General features: G+C 37.0%; 1 protein-coding gene across 2 annotated transcripts in view; it reads left to right on the top strand.

Annotated features, from left to right (window-relative positions):
• Positions 1-14,622, top strand: part of R3HCC1L (R3H domain and coiled-coil containing 1 like) — a 39,764-nt gene extending 25,142 nt beyond the window's left edge. The window contains exons 4-7 of one of the 2 annotated variants that reach the window (XM_037050788.1): positions 4,303-4,373; positions 5,269-5,364; positions 5,869-6,009; positions 13,831-14,622. In XM_037050788.1, the coding sequence (XP_036906683.1) occupies positions 4,303-4,373; positions 5,269-5,364; positions 5,869-6,009; positions 13,831-13,898 (376 nt within the window). In that variant the 3' untranslated portion in view covers positions 13,899-14,622. The remainder of the gene's footprint in view (positions 1-4,302; positions 4,374-5,268; positions 5,365-5,868; positions 6,010-13,830) is intronic. The other variant, XM_037050789.1, reaches the window with a different exon arrangement.
• The last annotated feature ends 1,254 nt before the right edge of the window (positions 14,623-15,876 follow it).

Genomic DNA, 15,876 nt, shown 5'->3' with positions numbered 1-15,876 from the left:
TTGGGGAAATGATACTCTGTATTTCTTGGGTGATTACTTCAGAAAGTACAAAATGCATGATTAACTTCTCAGCAGCTAAAATTAATATTTTCACACTTTTACCAAATACTGTAAGGGCTTTTAGCGTCATGCCCCAATTCCATTCTTTACCTCTTTCCCTTCTCAATTTATATGCTGTTATAATGGAGCATTTTGATTCTTTTTTTTCTTTTTCCTTTTAAACTTCGCATTATTTTATATAGTCAGCATTCAGATTTACCTACTTTCTGTGCTCTTTATTTATATACTCTTGCATATCAAATCTTTCATCTGAAATCTTTTTCTTTCTGTACATCTGGAATGTATTATTTAGCATTTACTTTAATAATAGTCTGCTGGTAAGAAACTTAGTTGGTTTTTGTTGTTTTTTAATGGGTTTTTTCAACTTTGTTCTTTTCTTTATTATTTTTAAATCTTTTTAAACCCTCATCCAAGGATATGTTTATTGATTTTAGAGGGGGGCACAGGAGTGAAGAGAGAGAAACATCCGTCTTTTGCCTCTATACATGCCCTGACTAGGAATTGGACCCGCAGCCTTTTGGTGTGTGGGACAATGCTCCAATCAGCTAAGCAACCCAGCCAGGGCTCAATTTAATTCTTAAAAGACATTTTTGCTGGATGTAGAATTCTAGGTTGTTAGTTATATTTCTCTTAGAAACTTGAAGATAATTATTCTACTGTTTCCTGGCTTTTTTGTGGAGCATGAAAAGTCAGTTTACAGTTTTAACTACTGTTGCTCTTGAATGTCATTTTTATTTTTCTCTTTGGGTGCTCTTAAGGTTTTCTCTTTATCCTTGGTGTTTTTCATTTTCCATATGATGTGCATTTGTGTTTGCTTTTATTTATTCTTTTTGAGATTATTTTAGCATCTTAAATCAGTGAATTTTTTTCATTGGTTTTGGAAAGCACTCAGGTACTACCTCTTTAATTATTGCCTCTGTGCCAGTTTCTCTCATTTACGTTCTCTAAGATGCCGAGTAAATGTATATTAGACCTCTCAGTTGATTTTCATGTAACCTCTCATATTTTTCATCTCTTTGTTCCATTCTGAGTAATTTCTTTAGCTCTAGTTTCCAGTTCACTACTCTTTTCTTCAGTTGTGTTTAATTTGCTGTTAGATCTGCCCACTGAGTTTTTAGATTTCATTTTATGGTTTTTATTTTTCAAAGTTCTCTATCTTTTTCAAATCTGTGGTTAATTTCTAGTTTCTTGTTTTCTCTAAATATTTTCAAGATTTAAAAAAAAGTTAGGTATATTAAACATAGACCTTCTATAGTTTGTATCTGGTAAATACTTTACCTGAAGTCCTTTTAGTTCTATTTCTGAAAATTCTTACTCATTGCTTTTTTGGAGATTTAGTTCTTTTTTTTTACCACGAGCTGCCCATTTTCCTTAGAATTTTATTTATGAGAATTGAGGCCTACAGTGAAAAAAGAGGATTTCTCCTGAAAGGACTTTTTTTTTCTGCTAAGCACCAAGGGCACTAACAGTCTAGGAGCACTGTAAATTAAATTATTGATTTGAGGTTATTCTGACCACTCAGAAATAGTCAAGTAGAGATGATAAAAAATGATTGTTACATGTCTCAACTAGTTTATTTTAACAACACTTATTAAGTGTCCATTCACTGAACAGTCTTTGATGTTTTGATGTAAGAGGTAGTGCCAAGGCCTTTTTAAAAAGCTATTGGTCTATTGGTAGAAGAGTTCTTGTATGTCACTGTCATATATTTCAGTTTCATTTAAGTGGAGTAAGAACGTCACCATACCTTTAGGGTCATCTAGGGTGTATTGCTAATAGGGTAAAGTATTTTCTCTGTCTTATATAACTGTTTTGCCCAAATATAATTGTTAGTAGTTTCTTAGGGTTTTTTAGTGGCTTCACCTTTCTCTGGTCTTCCAGAGCATTTAACTCTGAGGTTTTATAGACATGGCAAGTCTTCTATTTCACACTCACATTTCACTGATTTAATTTTGTGCAATTAAATTACACAGTGAAATATAAATCAAAACTGATGTAAGTGGGTTTGAAAACAGTTACACTGACTCTAGGTATGTGCATCATTCCTAAATATATAGGAGAAGCTGAAGAATCGGAAACATACCTCTTTATCTGTAACTTGTAAGAAAAAACAATAAGCTCCAGAAATAAATAGTTTAGGAAGAATGTTATGAAAAGGTTTTCAGAATCTGAAAGAAACTTAATATCAAGGGAAGAATTATACACTAATGTCCCAATCTTGATAGTAAAAATGAATCAGGTCTATTGTCTGATATTACAATTTTAAACTTAAAATTCAATTCTGGTACCTGTTGAATTTGTAAGATTTTTTTTATCAGGATAGCCTCCAACTTTTACTTAAAGGGCCAGATAGTAAATATTTTAGGCAACTCATCCATTGGCACAAAAGCAGCCGTAGACCATGTGCAAACAAATGAGCATGGCTGTATTTAATAAAACTTTATTTATAAAAATAAGTGTCCTGTTGAACAGGCGAAACTAGCTAGCAGTCATGTACCTCACTTATATTTGGTTGGTGGGGGTGCGTCAGTGCTATGAAAGAAAGAAGGGGTGACTGGATCCTGGAGGATAATTAACAATCTCTGCCATAGATCTTAAATGTATAGTGTAGGTCAGTCCATCTAATTTATTAGTTATGTTAAGACTTGGTATCCAGATGTTCCTTACAAAATGTATAGTAGATTTTAAAAAGCAGTCAATGAAATTAAATCACAAATTAGAACTACCTTAAATTGTCACTAATAATGATGATTTTTAAAACCAAGGGTCAGTTTTGTTGATGTCTAGACTTTCCTGAAGATTAGTTAATTCTAGTGAATTAACTTTTTAAATTTCTTTTTAATCTTACCTGTAAAATACCTTTTTTTCTTATCAAATCCAAAAATATCCAGAAGAGAAGCATTTTAAAGGCTTACACATTTCAAAGTCTAAAAGACTCTCCAGAACCCATATAGATCTTTTTGTGTCCTTTTGTAAACTATCTTATGATAACAGATTTTTACTATTGAATTTTCTCACAGTCTCCAATCAGTGATTTTATTCCATGGTTAGACTTTCCCTTACATTTAGGAAATTCTCTAACTAACCATCAAATCTTCCTTTATTCCTTTTCTCTCAGAGGAATTTTTCTTCACTGGCTGTTAAAGAGGGAAAATGTTTTAGCAGTTGTCTTTTTTTTTCTTTATAGTGCTTTATAAAATAGAAAAGGTCATGGTGCAAAAGTCTATAATAATGCCTGTGAGTCAAATACTACAGGCAGCTTTGTGTTTTAATCACCATCTTCATTAATATTAATAATCTTCCTTATGACTATTGCTATTAATAATAAAAATAAGTGCCATTCATTTACTAAATGCCCAATGAATGCTCAACAGTGTACTTTTTGCCTCGTATGGGTGATCTCATTTCCATTTTACAACTCTAAGGAAGTGCTGTGTGCACTCCTATAGGTGAGCCAACCTAGCTTCAAGAGGGGTTAAACCAGCCCAGAACTCAGGATGGATGGCAGAACCTGAGTCCGCTTATATCTGATCCCCAAACATACCAGGCTCTTTCCACCGTACTATATTGAGTCTATGAGCAGTTTTAAGGTCCTATTCGAAAAAAATAAGTGTCATGTCACCATCCTGGTAGTCCTTATCTTCACAATATAACTCTGCTCCAAAATAAAGGTGTTTTTTAAAGACTAGGTCAGGCTCTCTGTTTACAGTTGTACTTTCTTTCCATTACTTGATTTTTTAATTTTTATTTATTTATTTATTTATTTATTTATTTTGCTTAGGCTGACCTGTCTTTCTCCCCTTCTGTGTCTCTGTCTGTGTGTCTTTGTCCTGGAGCTGACATATGCATTAAATGCAGGTGACCTGCTCTGCTACCTCCTCTCATATTCTTCTAACCCTCCTCCGCATCCCCTTTATACCTCTTTGTGTTCTGTGTATCTCTTGTAAATAGTGCGTTAAATAGTTTACCTTCCCAAGGGACGTGGGCGGATTAATTAGTTGATATCTATAAAATAGCTGGGAATGTAAAATACTCCCGGGTAGTTCTTTATGATGATACTGCTTTTAAAATTCAGTGGCTTCTTCTGTCCTCCAAGCTGTTTTTCGTGTCATTATCCCCATTCTACCTGTGTGCTGTTGAGTGTTGCTCTCTCATCCTGAAATGCTTTATGAGACTGCATTTGAAAGAGGTTTCATAAAGTAAATTTGATGAAGTAAAATGGTGATTGTTTTTTTGTTGCAGGAAGAAAGGATTTGATATTAAATGGGTGGATGATACACATGCTCTCGGAGTATTTTCCAGCCCGATTACAGGTATTACCCAGTAGATTTCAGTGTTATTTTTATTGTCTATTTTCTTCTGCTACTTGTCCTTATTTCCCTTTTTTTCCCAGCCAACTGCTATTTTATTCACCTAGTATAAGTAATTGTCAGACGCAGGTTTTTGAGGCGTGGTGTTTTTGTGCCCATGTGTTTCCTTCTCCCTTTTCACCTTAATCCAGTGGTGTTTTGAGAAACAGTCAGCTTGTTTCAAGGTTATTTGCTGCATAGTGGTCAGTTATAATAGTATATAACATTACAAATAGAGATTTAAAAAGCCTATGTGAATAAATTTTACAGTACTTAAGATCTTTTCCCCAGACACATGAATTTGCAGTAGCCCTTTAACCTATCCAGTAAGAGGTTATATTACCTACTTTCTAAATATATGATTGGGCCTTTTCACATGTATTATTGCCCTGATGATAGATGTGATGCAGAGGCATTCAGAGAAATTAGAGATTTTAGATCCTGTCTGAACCACGTAGAATAGAGCTCTGCAAAATTATTCTCTGAAGGGCCAGATAATAAATATTTTAGAGCATATGATTTCTGTCACAATTTAACTTCGCTGTTGTAGCAAGAAAGCAGCCATAGACAATATGCAAACAAATGGGCATGGTTCTGTTTCAGTAAAACGCTATTTACAAAGTCAGGTGGTTGGCTGGATATGATCACAGAGCCATTGTTTGTTGATCCCTGATCTAGAATAATAACTGCCAGGTTGTTCCTTACAGATTTTCTAGATATTATTATCTCCTTGCTTACTATGAAAGGGGAAAAAAGCATAACATCTGGGGAATGCTTTCTAAAAACTAGTCTTAAATTTTCCTTTGCATCTCTCTCTTCTTCATGTCTACTACTTCCTTACCTTTATTCCTCTTTGTAGCCCGTGATGCTTTGGGTAGTAAACATACCATGGTGAAGATCCGGCCCTTGTCACAGGCCACAAGAGCAGCCAAGGCCAAAGCTAGAGCTTATGCTGGTGAGCCTATAATCCCTGGTGGGGGGTGGAGGGGTCTTGTTGACATTGGTGTTAAACTGTTTTTTTCAGCACTGGTGTAGCCTCCAGAGTTGTAAAGACATAATAATCACTTAGTGTTAAGAGGAGTATATTTTTAAGGAAAAAAAGAATATAGAAAAGGCTGAGTAGGATATGTAGCATCAGAGCAGCCATTTGGAAAGAATGGGAGATGCTAACTTGAAGTTATGCAGCAGTCATTTTCTGATGACATCCTTATCTACTCTCTACCTCTGTGTTTAGCTGTTTGATAAGAGTCACTGGAAGAAATTGTGTTAATACAGATAAAGAAGCTAGGGTTGTTTGTGCTTTGCCATGTTAATTTCCTCTGATCATCTATCAGGCCCTATTAATTACTGCCGATGCAGCCTTTGGTAGTCTATTTTGTATGTTAATTACTGAGCTAAATCACTTAGAGCTAGAGTGTTTTCCTTACTTCTTCCTGCTCCCTCCCTTTCTCCCATTCAGAGTTCCTTCAGCCAGCAAAGGAGCGTCCTGAGACTTCTGCTGCCTTAGCCAGAAGGCTAGTCATCAGTGCCCTTGGGGTTCGAAGTAAGCAGAGCAAAACTGAACGGGAAGCCGAGCTCAAGAAATTGCAAGAAGCCCGAGGTGAGTGGAAGTGATGGCTTTCTTCTCAAGTCCCTTTAGAGCTCACTTTAAGGCATGTGGTTAAAAAAAAGAATGAAGCTCATTTCATTTTTGTCATTTCCATTTCCTAGACGCCTCCCAAGTATATTGAAATTGTCTGTCTGTTCCACACACCAAAGCATCTTAATCCATTTACCTACTGTTATTTTCCGAGATAGGTTCAGTGTCCTCAGCTAATCCATAGCTTTTTCTATATAGCTCTTGCTCCAAACGTTAAGAAAAAATTTTCTGTGAAAATATGATAGTCTTCTAGGTAGAGAATATTATTTGCTTTGGTTCTACTGGGCCATGATTACCATGGTATTACCAAACGGTTTAGATCTTAAATAGAAGACAAATTAAGGAGAAGCCAGCCACTGACATTGATGATGATAACTGTAGCAGGTAATTTTTTTTATAAAGATGTCCCTGAGTGGCTCTATTAGAGTACATCTAGATTAACCTAGCTTCTGATTATTTTTCAGTATCTAAGAGTTTCCAGAAAATATTTCAACTGATCCACAAGCAGGATTTGTCTTTCTCTATAGTTTGGAGCTGAGGTTAAAATCTCTCTGTCCACATGATAGGCTGTTGACTTGTTTGTAAAGGCTTGGAACTCCAGCTTTGTACTTAAGTACTTTTTATCAGCCTTCACGCTTTCGACAGTCTCATTGCCTTAGCTTACAATCTGTGGAATCTGTGAAGGCAATTTATTCTGAAAATTCCACTTACTGAAAAGTAACTTCATTTTTCCATTAAATAAATTGAAGTTTCAAACTCCTTGTTTATTGCCAGTCTAACAAGGCCATTAATACTTTCTGTCCACTCTGCTTTGGTGATAGCAGGCAGCTTGCAGACTCTCGGCTGCACTGGCCAGATAACCAGTGACAGAGTGTGTCATGGCAGGTGCTAGAGTTTCAGAGTAGAACCCGACTAATCTTTGAAACCTTAATGATTATAATGCGGCAGTTTTGACTTTTCCAATGCATTGTTCACTCAAAGCCATGTTATAGACTATAGAAACAGGAGGATTCATCTGCTTTTTATGGATGGCAATAACAGAATTAGATTAAAGGAGAATATGCCATGTCCTTAACTCTATTAATTGGTTGTCTTTGAAGAAAATGCTTTTTCTATGATAGCCACAATTATCTCAAAGGATCAGTGGAGGGTAGTAACAGTGGTATCTATAGAAGCATATATGACTCTTTTTTCAATGTATCATGCTTTCCTGTGTATTTCTACAGATTCTGCAGCAATAGTTTTGCATGGGTATCATTTGAGTATTCCCCTGTAGGCACATCAGCATGCACCTCCACTTGAGAATTTGTTTTAAGTATCCAGATATACGAAGGACATTTCAATGATGCAATTAAAAATGAGAAGTGTTGGTTAAGTGGGTACCCTGTTACTTTTTAAATGAACGCCTTTAGTTGTGACTAGAGACCCACTGTACTAAGTTCCTACTATTTATTGGTGCTGAGGCTATACAGATTATAGGGGATTCTTTCTTTATTATGCTTTAGAGCTTCCCCATTTTTCATGTCTGAGAAAATATATATGGAAAGTTCCTGATTTGTCTTTTTCTGACTTCTTAATGTACAAAGCAGATACTCCGGTACCTGCCTGTGTGGGCCCCAAGGCTGCTCAATGTGGCAAATTATTTTTTCTGTGAAAATTAGAAGTACTGTGTAGGTGTTAAGCAGAACAGATATTTTTGTTCCAGACCTTCTTCCACTAGACCGGGCGGAATCAGTACAGCATAGTGGTTACCATTGTAGACTCTGGTATCAGACTTCCGGGGTCCGCGTCTTAGCTCTGCTGTTTACTGGCTGGCTGTGTCACCTTGGGCAAATTAGTTACTCTCAGGAGGCCTCTGTTTTCTCATTTATAAAATGGAAATCAAATGAGATAATACATAGAAGATACTTAGTCATCTTCAAAAACCATAGAAATGCTCTTCCTTCTGTTTCCATAGGGCTCTAACTAATATGTGACAAATATTAGCTACTCTTGTTTTTATTAGTAATAGTAGAAATATTATATGGTGAGTCCAGTGCATATTTTTTGTCATTACTCTTTTTATTTTAAATTTCATATAATACTCTATAAACTACATTTAGCATTCACTGAGCACCTGCCCTGTGTAGGAGAATTAGATATTTTGTTCCACTCCTCAAGATTTACAAGCTAGTGGAGATATCTTAATAAGGAAGAATATGAACTTGGTATTTTAAGCAGTTGTTTCTCCTCTCACTTTAGTTCTGGAGATCTTAAGATTAAAAGCCATGGCAAGGTTTTTGTTGATTAAAAGGATTGGAAGGAAACATCAGGTAGTGTAACATGTTATATAACTCTGTGATGGATGGTATTATCTCCAGTTTAGAACTGGCCCAGAGGAGTAACTGGCTGAAGGTCACCCAGCATTTGAACCTAGTCCTCTCTAATTAAAACCCACGCTCCTTCTATTATACTGTAATCTCTCTTGAAGGATTTTGGGGCAATTAAAAATTTTTTCCCAGGAAGAAATATCGAGAAATTTTTAAGGCCTTCAGAAAATAAAATATGACAGGCTTCCTTGTTATCTCTTTCAATGATTAGCAGTTTTCACTGTCAGAAAATTCTTCCTTAGGTCTAACTTAAATCTTTATGATGTTGGGCTGGCCAAAAAGTCCGTTTAGTTTTTTCTGTAACATAAAAGACACATTTTCACCAATAACATCATTGATTTGGGTATTTTGAGTATGTTAGCTATCTCCTACATGGTAGGACATTGATTGTTCTCAATTAACGTCTCAGTTTGATTGCTGTCAAAACTCAGCTGTTTTACCCCAACTGTGGAGCTTCATCCAGGGAGAAATCTCCAGCATGAAACTTCTCAAAGCACTTTAGACACATTCAGTCATAACACCTTCCCCATACACTGCACAAATCTGTGTGTGTTTCAGTTGTGTTTTTGCCTTTTTTGAAATAATAAAACATAATATGCTGAAAATGTTGCATATATTCTTCCATCTTCAATATTAAAATGGCTATACAAAAATTCACCTCTTTTGATGTTTGAAAGATTTTTTGCCTTATAAATGATAAATTTTTTTTAAATGCATGCTGATATGACAGCTGTCACAATACCATCTAACAAAATTGTTTCAAGTGAAGTTAAAGATCACTAAGTGCCACCAGAGCCATGTTCCCGAAACACCCCACAAACCAGCTTTTTGACCATCCCAGTAGTTTAGTCCAGATTTCTCTCAAGGGCAGATTATTTAGGAATGTGGTTTTGACATTAACCAGCTGTGTGGCCATGAGCAAGTCTGTGTGCCCTAGTTTCCAACAAAGTGGGTTACCTAGCCTCGAAGAATTTTTTGAGTACATTGTAAGTTAACATTTATAAAAATGTTTAGAAAAGTACAAATTCAGGATACTGTTATTTATGTGATTCTTGGGAAATTAGTGTTCATTATAATAATGTGAATCAATAATGACAAATATATATTGTACTATGTACCACCGCTGCTCCCCACCCATTATCATGACAGACAGTGCAGTCAGGCATGGCATTCTTTCTTGGTGAGTTTTGACTTGACCATTGTTAACCGATCAGAGTTAGCATGGGAATTGAGATCTATGTGCCATCTTGATATAGGCACTTCTATTAATAATAATACTGTAGAATAAAAATAATACTATAGAATATCTCCTAGCCTTTCTTTTCCAAACCCTTGAGGCGCTCTGATGTCTGGCACAATGCATGGTTTATAAAAAGATACTCAGCATACATGCATGTTTATTGACTGAATACATGAATAACATCAGTTACTTTAATTTTTTTTACATAAACCTTACTTTATTCATGATTCTACTCTCAACCTGTCAAGTTCTCCATGTGTTTCTTCATAAAATCCAGAGTTGAACACTTCATCTGGAACCCTTCTAATTAATGAATTTGGGATTTGTAATTTGGAGGTTTAAGCACTTTGCTGCTAAGTTCCTCCACTCTTTTGGTCTTTTTACCTTTTTTTAATGAAAAGTCTGTGTGTGTCTTAGTCCTTAAAAAGAAGGTTCAGAAAAATAAAACTGCTCAGGGAAGAATTGAAAAAGATAACATCCAATTCATTTTAAGCAAACTGTATTGTATATATGAGGAGGATAAGAACTTTGTTTCACAAACCTTTGACCATGGGGAAGGTATTTTTCAGTCCAGCAGAGTGCGTAACAGATCAGGGCTGCACCGAGATGGGAAATGGAAACAGAGATCGCCCTAGACTGCTTTGGGGTTTTTTTTTTTTTTAATTTTCAATTTTATTTTTCAGTTAGAGTTGACATACAATATTATATTAGTTTAGGTTGTACAATATATGGATTAGACATTTATATAACTTATGAAGTGATCACCCGATAAGCCTAGTACCCATCAGACACTGTACATGGTTATTACATTAACATTGACTATATTCCTATCCTTGTCTTTTTCATCCCTGTGACTGGAAATTTGTACATCTTAATCCCTTCTTTTCCACCCCTCCCTTCAACCCCTTTCCCACGTGATGCCCATCAGAATGTTTTCACTACATCCTGTGTGCTTTGGATTTGGCTTAATCATATGCTTTAACCCAGTGATTACCCTGAATGATAAAACCACTTTTTAAAGACCAAACTCAGGATTTCATGTAAAATTTGCCCACATACCACTTACAAAACACTTGATTCCCACATGAAATTGGAGATAGGTATCATTACTTCTTAGAATAAGCCACCTTCTCATCTTCAAAGCCTGCTATAATTTTATTTCGTAACTTAATTCCATTTTACTCTTGGGGATAGGTGATTAAGTGGCCATTCATAAAAGGCCACCTTTTAGGTTACAGGCCTGAAAGACAGAGTGAGTAGACAATAATTTAATCACCTACTTGGATGAATTAAATCACTAAGAACTTAAAAGTAAAATCATCTTTAGAAGATAATCAACTATAACATTAAAGAAAGTAATTACAATTGCTGCCTTCTGAAATCCTTTCCAGGCATTCCATGATTCTGCCTTTAAAGGCAGGGCTGCATTGCTGACTCTTAATCTAGGTCTTGTGCCATTTTCTTGGTGTCTCTTCTCCCTCGATATGAAGTTCCCTTCATTTCTAACCACATTGCCTTTCATTTTAATGTGGTCTTTTTCTCTGAGATGCATTATTTACCCATATTTTTTTGTATCACCTGCTGTTTAATAAACTTACATCCTTGGCCTAGATCATAGATGACAACGTTAATCCTAAGACTAACTGACCGTTTCACCAAGTATTGCTAAATAAATAGCACATAGTTCTTTGTGATGATATTTAATACATTGTTAATCCACTCTCCAGAGTTATATACCCTCCGACACAGTATCGATGATATAAATACTTTGTAAGCCAAAAAATCTAGAACCCTGCTAACATTAAGAGGTTACTTATTATTGGGCCTTTATCTGCCGTATCTGTCAAACCATAAAAAAAGACAATTACATTAATTTGACCAGATTTGTGCTTCAGTTCTTCATATTGGTTATTGTTCTGTAGGTAGATGCAAGTAGATTTTGTGATGATTTTCTCCATTATTAGATGTAGAAGTAAATTTTGAATGTAGTAATTAGTATTTTTTCTTTAAACATGACACCAAACTGGCCCTCTTTTAATCTCCAATACTTTCTGTTCCCTGAGTGAGAAGTGGTGATTTCAGTCCACTCATTTTATATAATCATTTCTGCTTATTTAATATACTGGAGAAATGAAAGTTTTCAGGGCTGGTTATGTGAGTGCTTTAGGTTAATCATTTCATACTAATTCTTCTGTTCCTTAGTTCCTTGTACTTATGGCTACTGTTGAGCTTTCTATTTCACTTACTGTTTTTAATGGTTGGAGGTAAGTTAATAAGAGCTCTTTTTCATGCAGTCTATTAGCTGTTACTTGCCTTCCTTTCCATTTAATATAGGGATAGCATGTTTGTTTATCTTGCTGTCATTATGTGCTCCCCCCCCACACACACACACACCTCCCCCCCCCCCCTTTTCTTCGTAGATTCTTTCAGGTGTCAGAATAGTGGAAAGTATGCTGGTTTAAGAATTATGGACCTGGGTTCCAGCTTCAGTTTTTCACTGATTACATAACCTTAGGCAAGTCACTTAACCTGCCTCCAAGCTTCCACTTCCTCTTTAAAATGAAAATATTTTGGTCTTACCCTAACTTAAAATTTTTTATTCTATTTATGTTCTGTGTTTCTAAATTTATACCTCACATTTTCACTATTTCTTTGTGCTTCTCAGTTTGTCTCCCTGATCTTACTGGTTATCTCATATGGTTTACAGCCAGAATCTTCTTCCATTTGGTAATAAGAGATCTGCAGTATTTTAGTAGAAAGCATTAGGGTGGGCAATATTTCAAAGTTTTGAAATTTTCTAATTTTAGAAAGATTATATGGTTATCTGGATATGTGTTCCATAACACCAAAACCAAACACATTAACATGGTGTTTCTTCAGCAGAGTGCGTGACAGTCACTCTAGGTGGTGCATGTGAAGACTGTTCACGTCCTTTAGGTTTTCCTCCAAATGAGTTTTGGCCCAAACCTTAAAAAAAAAATGTTTGCAGAACCCCTTTGATTTCAGAATTGTGGGTTCTGGGCCACTCATCCTGTGTTGCCTTTCTGATTAGAGTTTTCTGAGTTTATTGAAAACTTTGAGTTCTAATAATTCACTTTTCTCATTTCTTCACTTTTCTTAGAACCCAGAACCAGTGTTTGATTGCTTTCATCTAAGGATGTCTTTGTCTTTGGAAACTTTCCTAACTTTCCTGCTTGTGAGAATCAGAGTCACAGTGTCTTCCTAAGAGATGAGGTGTTTCCTGGAGAATCCCAGCCCAGGTCCAGTCTGTCTTAAAGCCTGATGCCAGGACACTGAGTCACCTTGCCTTCAGCTTGGAGTTTGCCGAGTCCCATTTTTGCCATTTTGCTGCTGTATTCTGATCATGCCACAAGATGGTGCCCAAATAGCAGTGAATTTCTCTGTCTCACATGTACAAGTGCCAGTCAGCTTCCTAACATAGTTCTTTGCCCTTAAAGTACAGTCAAATATAGTAAGGAATTTTATAAGAGATTCATTCTGCTGATTTGAAAAAGATATGTCAAAATAGCAAGTGTTAACTCTAAACTCATCTTGATTTCTATAATCCCCCAGGTTTATGACTTGCAAATCTTCACACACGTTATCTGAAATAATAATACCCCTTCGAAGGAAACACTTAGGCTTCTCATCTACATTCATGGTGTCAGGATAAATGTCGAACCATGAAATGAGAACTGGTATTGTGGCACCTAATGAAGTACTTGGGCCACCGAACTCTGTATGGTCTGTATTTTGTTCACTTCTTGGTGAAAGTGTTAAACAGAAGTCAGACTTTTATGTTGAAAATTGAAGATATATTGCCCAGATTTGTGCAGTTTTTATTTTTAGAAATAGTCATTTGTTTCTCTTCATTATTTGTGGTTATTTTTCCATGTTGGAATTGTGTATTCCAGGAGATTTCTGGCTCCTAAAAGTGTTCTGAAAATACTGAAATTCAGTTTGTCTCTGAAATATTTTTTCCATAAGATTGTAGTAACATTTCCACTTAACAAAGCACTTGGAAAGTTAAAGATATTAACTCTTGGAATCCAGTTAGAGAAGACCAGGAAGTGCAGCTGTCTCATAATTAAACTTGTCTTATAATTTGGATTAAGGAAAAGTCACTGGTTATATGACATGTACCACCACTTTTAATGTTGCCCTAATTTACAGAGAGAAAACGGTTGGAAGCCAAGCAACGAGAAGACATCTGGGAAGGCAGAGACCACTCTGCAGTTTGAACGTCAATCAGTGAAAGGGATAATTCCATGAATTCAGAAAATATTTCCATTGTCTTCAAGATAAGAAGATCCTTCCAGAATTCTGTGTACATGCAGATGTGCTTGTTAATGAAAGAAAGATAAAGTGATCAGGACAAGGACTGACTGGTGTAGAAAGAAGACGGAATTCCATCTGTCTTCATTCCTAAATGCAGTTCTTGGGCATCACCCTTACTGTGTTGGGCAGAGAAGGGAGCCGTCAGCTGGGAAGAAACTCGGGAAATGTGACTTCCAGGAGTTCTCTGGACAGGGCAAGTTATGTTAGCATGACTGACCCTTCCAAGCTGTTTTAAGCAAATATAAAACAGAGGATTCAAACCTGTGATGATGGGAGATTAGGGCCCTGTAAGACCAGGGGGTTTTTAGTACCTCACAAAGCTGAGAAAAACAATATTGAAGAGGCGGTGGGAGCAGCTAGTCCAAAGAGGCAGTATCTGGTATATTTGGGATCCACAGAATCTACACTGCCAGTTCCAGAGCTCCAAAACCAGTAGCCTACAGCAGAAGTGGGTATTTGGACTACAGAGTTTGTACTGAGCTAGCCCAGCGTCTGGGGCTGCACAGCAGCCAGGGGCTGCGGCTTCGTTCCTCATAGGAAGCCAGTCTTGGGAGCTGTGTGCCGGTTCCAGTTTAAGCAGTGCTATCATGTTGTGAGAGGAGATATTAAAGTCCGTTTTGACCTAGATCACTCTGGTGTTTGTCAGTTTTGTTATTCCCACAAAGTGGAGAGCAGCTCTCATCTTCATCCCTCTAATACTGTGCATGGGTTCACTGGGTCTGTTGATTTTATTGAACCCCACTGAGCAGAGAGTCGATCACCTCTCTACCCCAGAGTATACCACAAAATCACCTCTCCTGGGATGGTGTGTGGCAGCTCGTTTCCCTTCTTGCCCTCCTTGTGCACCACCTCCTTGTCCGGCCTCTTGCCTTTTCCCATCTCTGTCATATCTGACATCCTGCAGAACCAATTTGTCACACCATGTGTTGCTGGTGTGATCGTCTCAGCCTGTGCCAGAGGCACTTGGCAGGCAGCACCACCGGACCATCCATTACCATGGAAAGCAGCCAGAATCAAACACACACCTCTGGGCAGTGAGAGATTCCCTCCTAAAGGACATGGACAAGTCAGCTGTCGTCTCAGGCTTTATCCATTCCATATCTGCATTCCCAGTGTTTTTGGAAAAGAACTCCGCACTGAAGAAATGATAGTGCTAAACCCTAAGATGCTGAGGTAGCAAGAAAGTGTTTCATTGTGCCTTCAGGTGAGGCAGTAGCCTCATTTTTGTGTGATTTAGTGCCCGAGACAATGATGGATTATTAGCATTGCCTAGAACATGGTGGAATGGGGCTTTTTTCACACATTTCTGAAATGACATTGGCCTTGGGTCTTAGTCCTGACACAACTATCCCTGCTGCTGTTCTGGTCTTGGAGCCCTCTTGCAGTTCCTCAGCATTGTTTTCCTCAGTCTTGGTCAGTCCCGAGAATGTCCCATGTTCGTGTTCAGTGTTTCCGGTCTAAGTTTGGGGGATTAAATAAGTCCTTCTCTTGATTCTGTCCCAGTACTTAGACCAGCACCCCTGTCTTTGGCTTGCAGCTGCACAGCTGGTCTCTCTCTCTTCACTGAACAGACTTCTCTGAGATAGATCTGCTGGAACAATATGGCTGCATTTGAAAGGAAATGCAGAGAGGTGTAGCCAGGCTTCCTACTGAATGGTATACCTTTGAGGTGTAGCTTTGCTGTGCTGATTCTTAAAGGCTGAGTGACCTTGGTTAGTAAAAAAGAGATGATTGTCCCTATTACTTGCCTTTGAGGGGGCTTCCCCTTTCTGACAACATTTTAGCTTTTAAGAGCATTATTAATAGTAATATATTGCCCTGTGTTTTTATAGTCCTTATAATTTCTAGAAGTAACTTTTGTTTTCATTCTAATGCATTGTA

Source organism: Sturnira hondurensis, unplaced genomic scaffold (assembly GCF_014824575.4).
Source record: "Sturnira hondurensis isolate 20B ecotype Veracruz unplaced genomic scaffold, ASM1482457v3 Scaffold0006849, whole genome shotgun sequence".
Lineage (NCBI taxonomy): Eukaryota > Metazoa > Chordata > Mammalia > Chiroptera > Phyllostomidae > Sturnira > Sturnira hondurensis.
The sequence above is the reverse complement of the archived record's forward strand: the minus strand, read 5'-3'. Positions and strand labels throughout refer to the sequence as shown.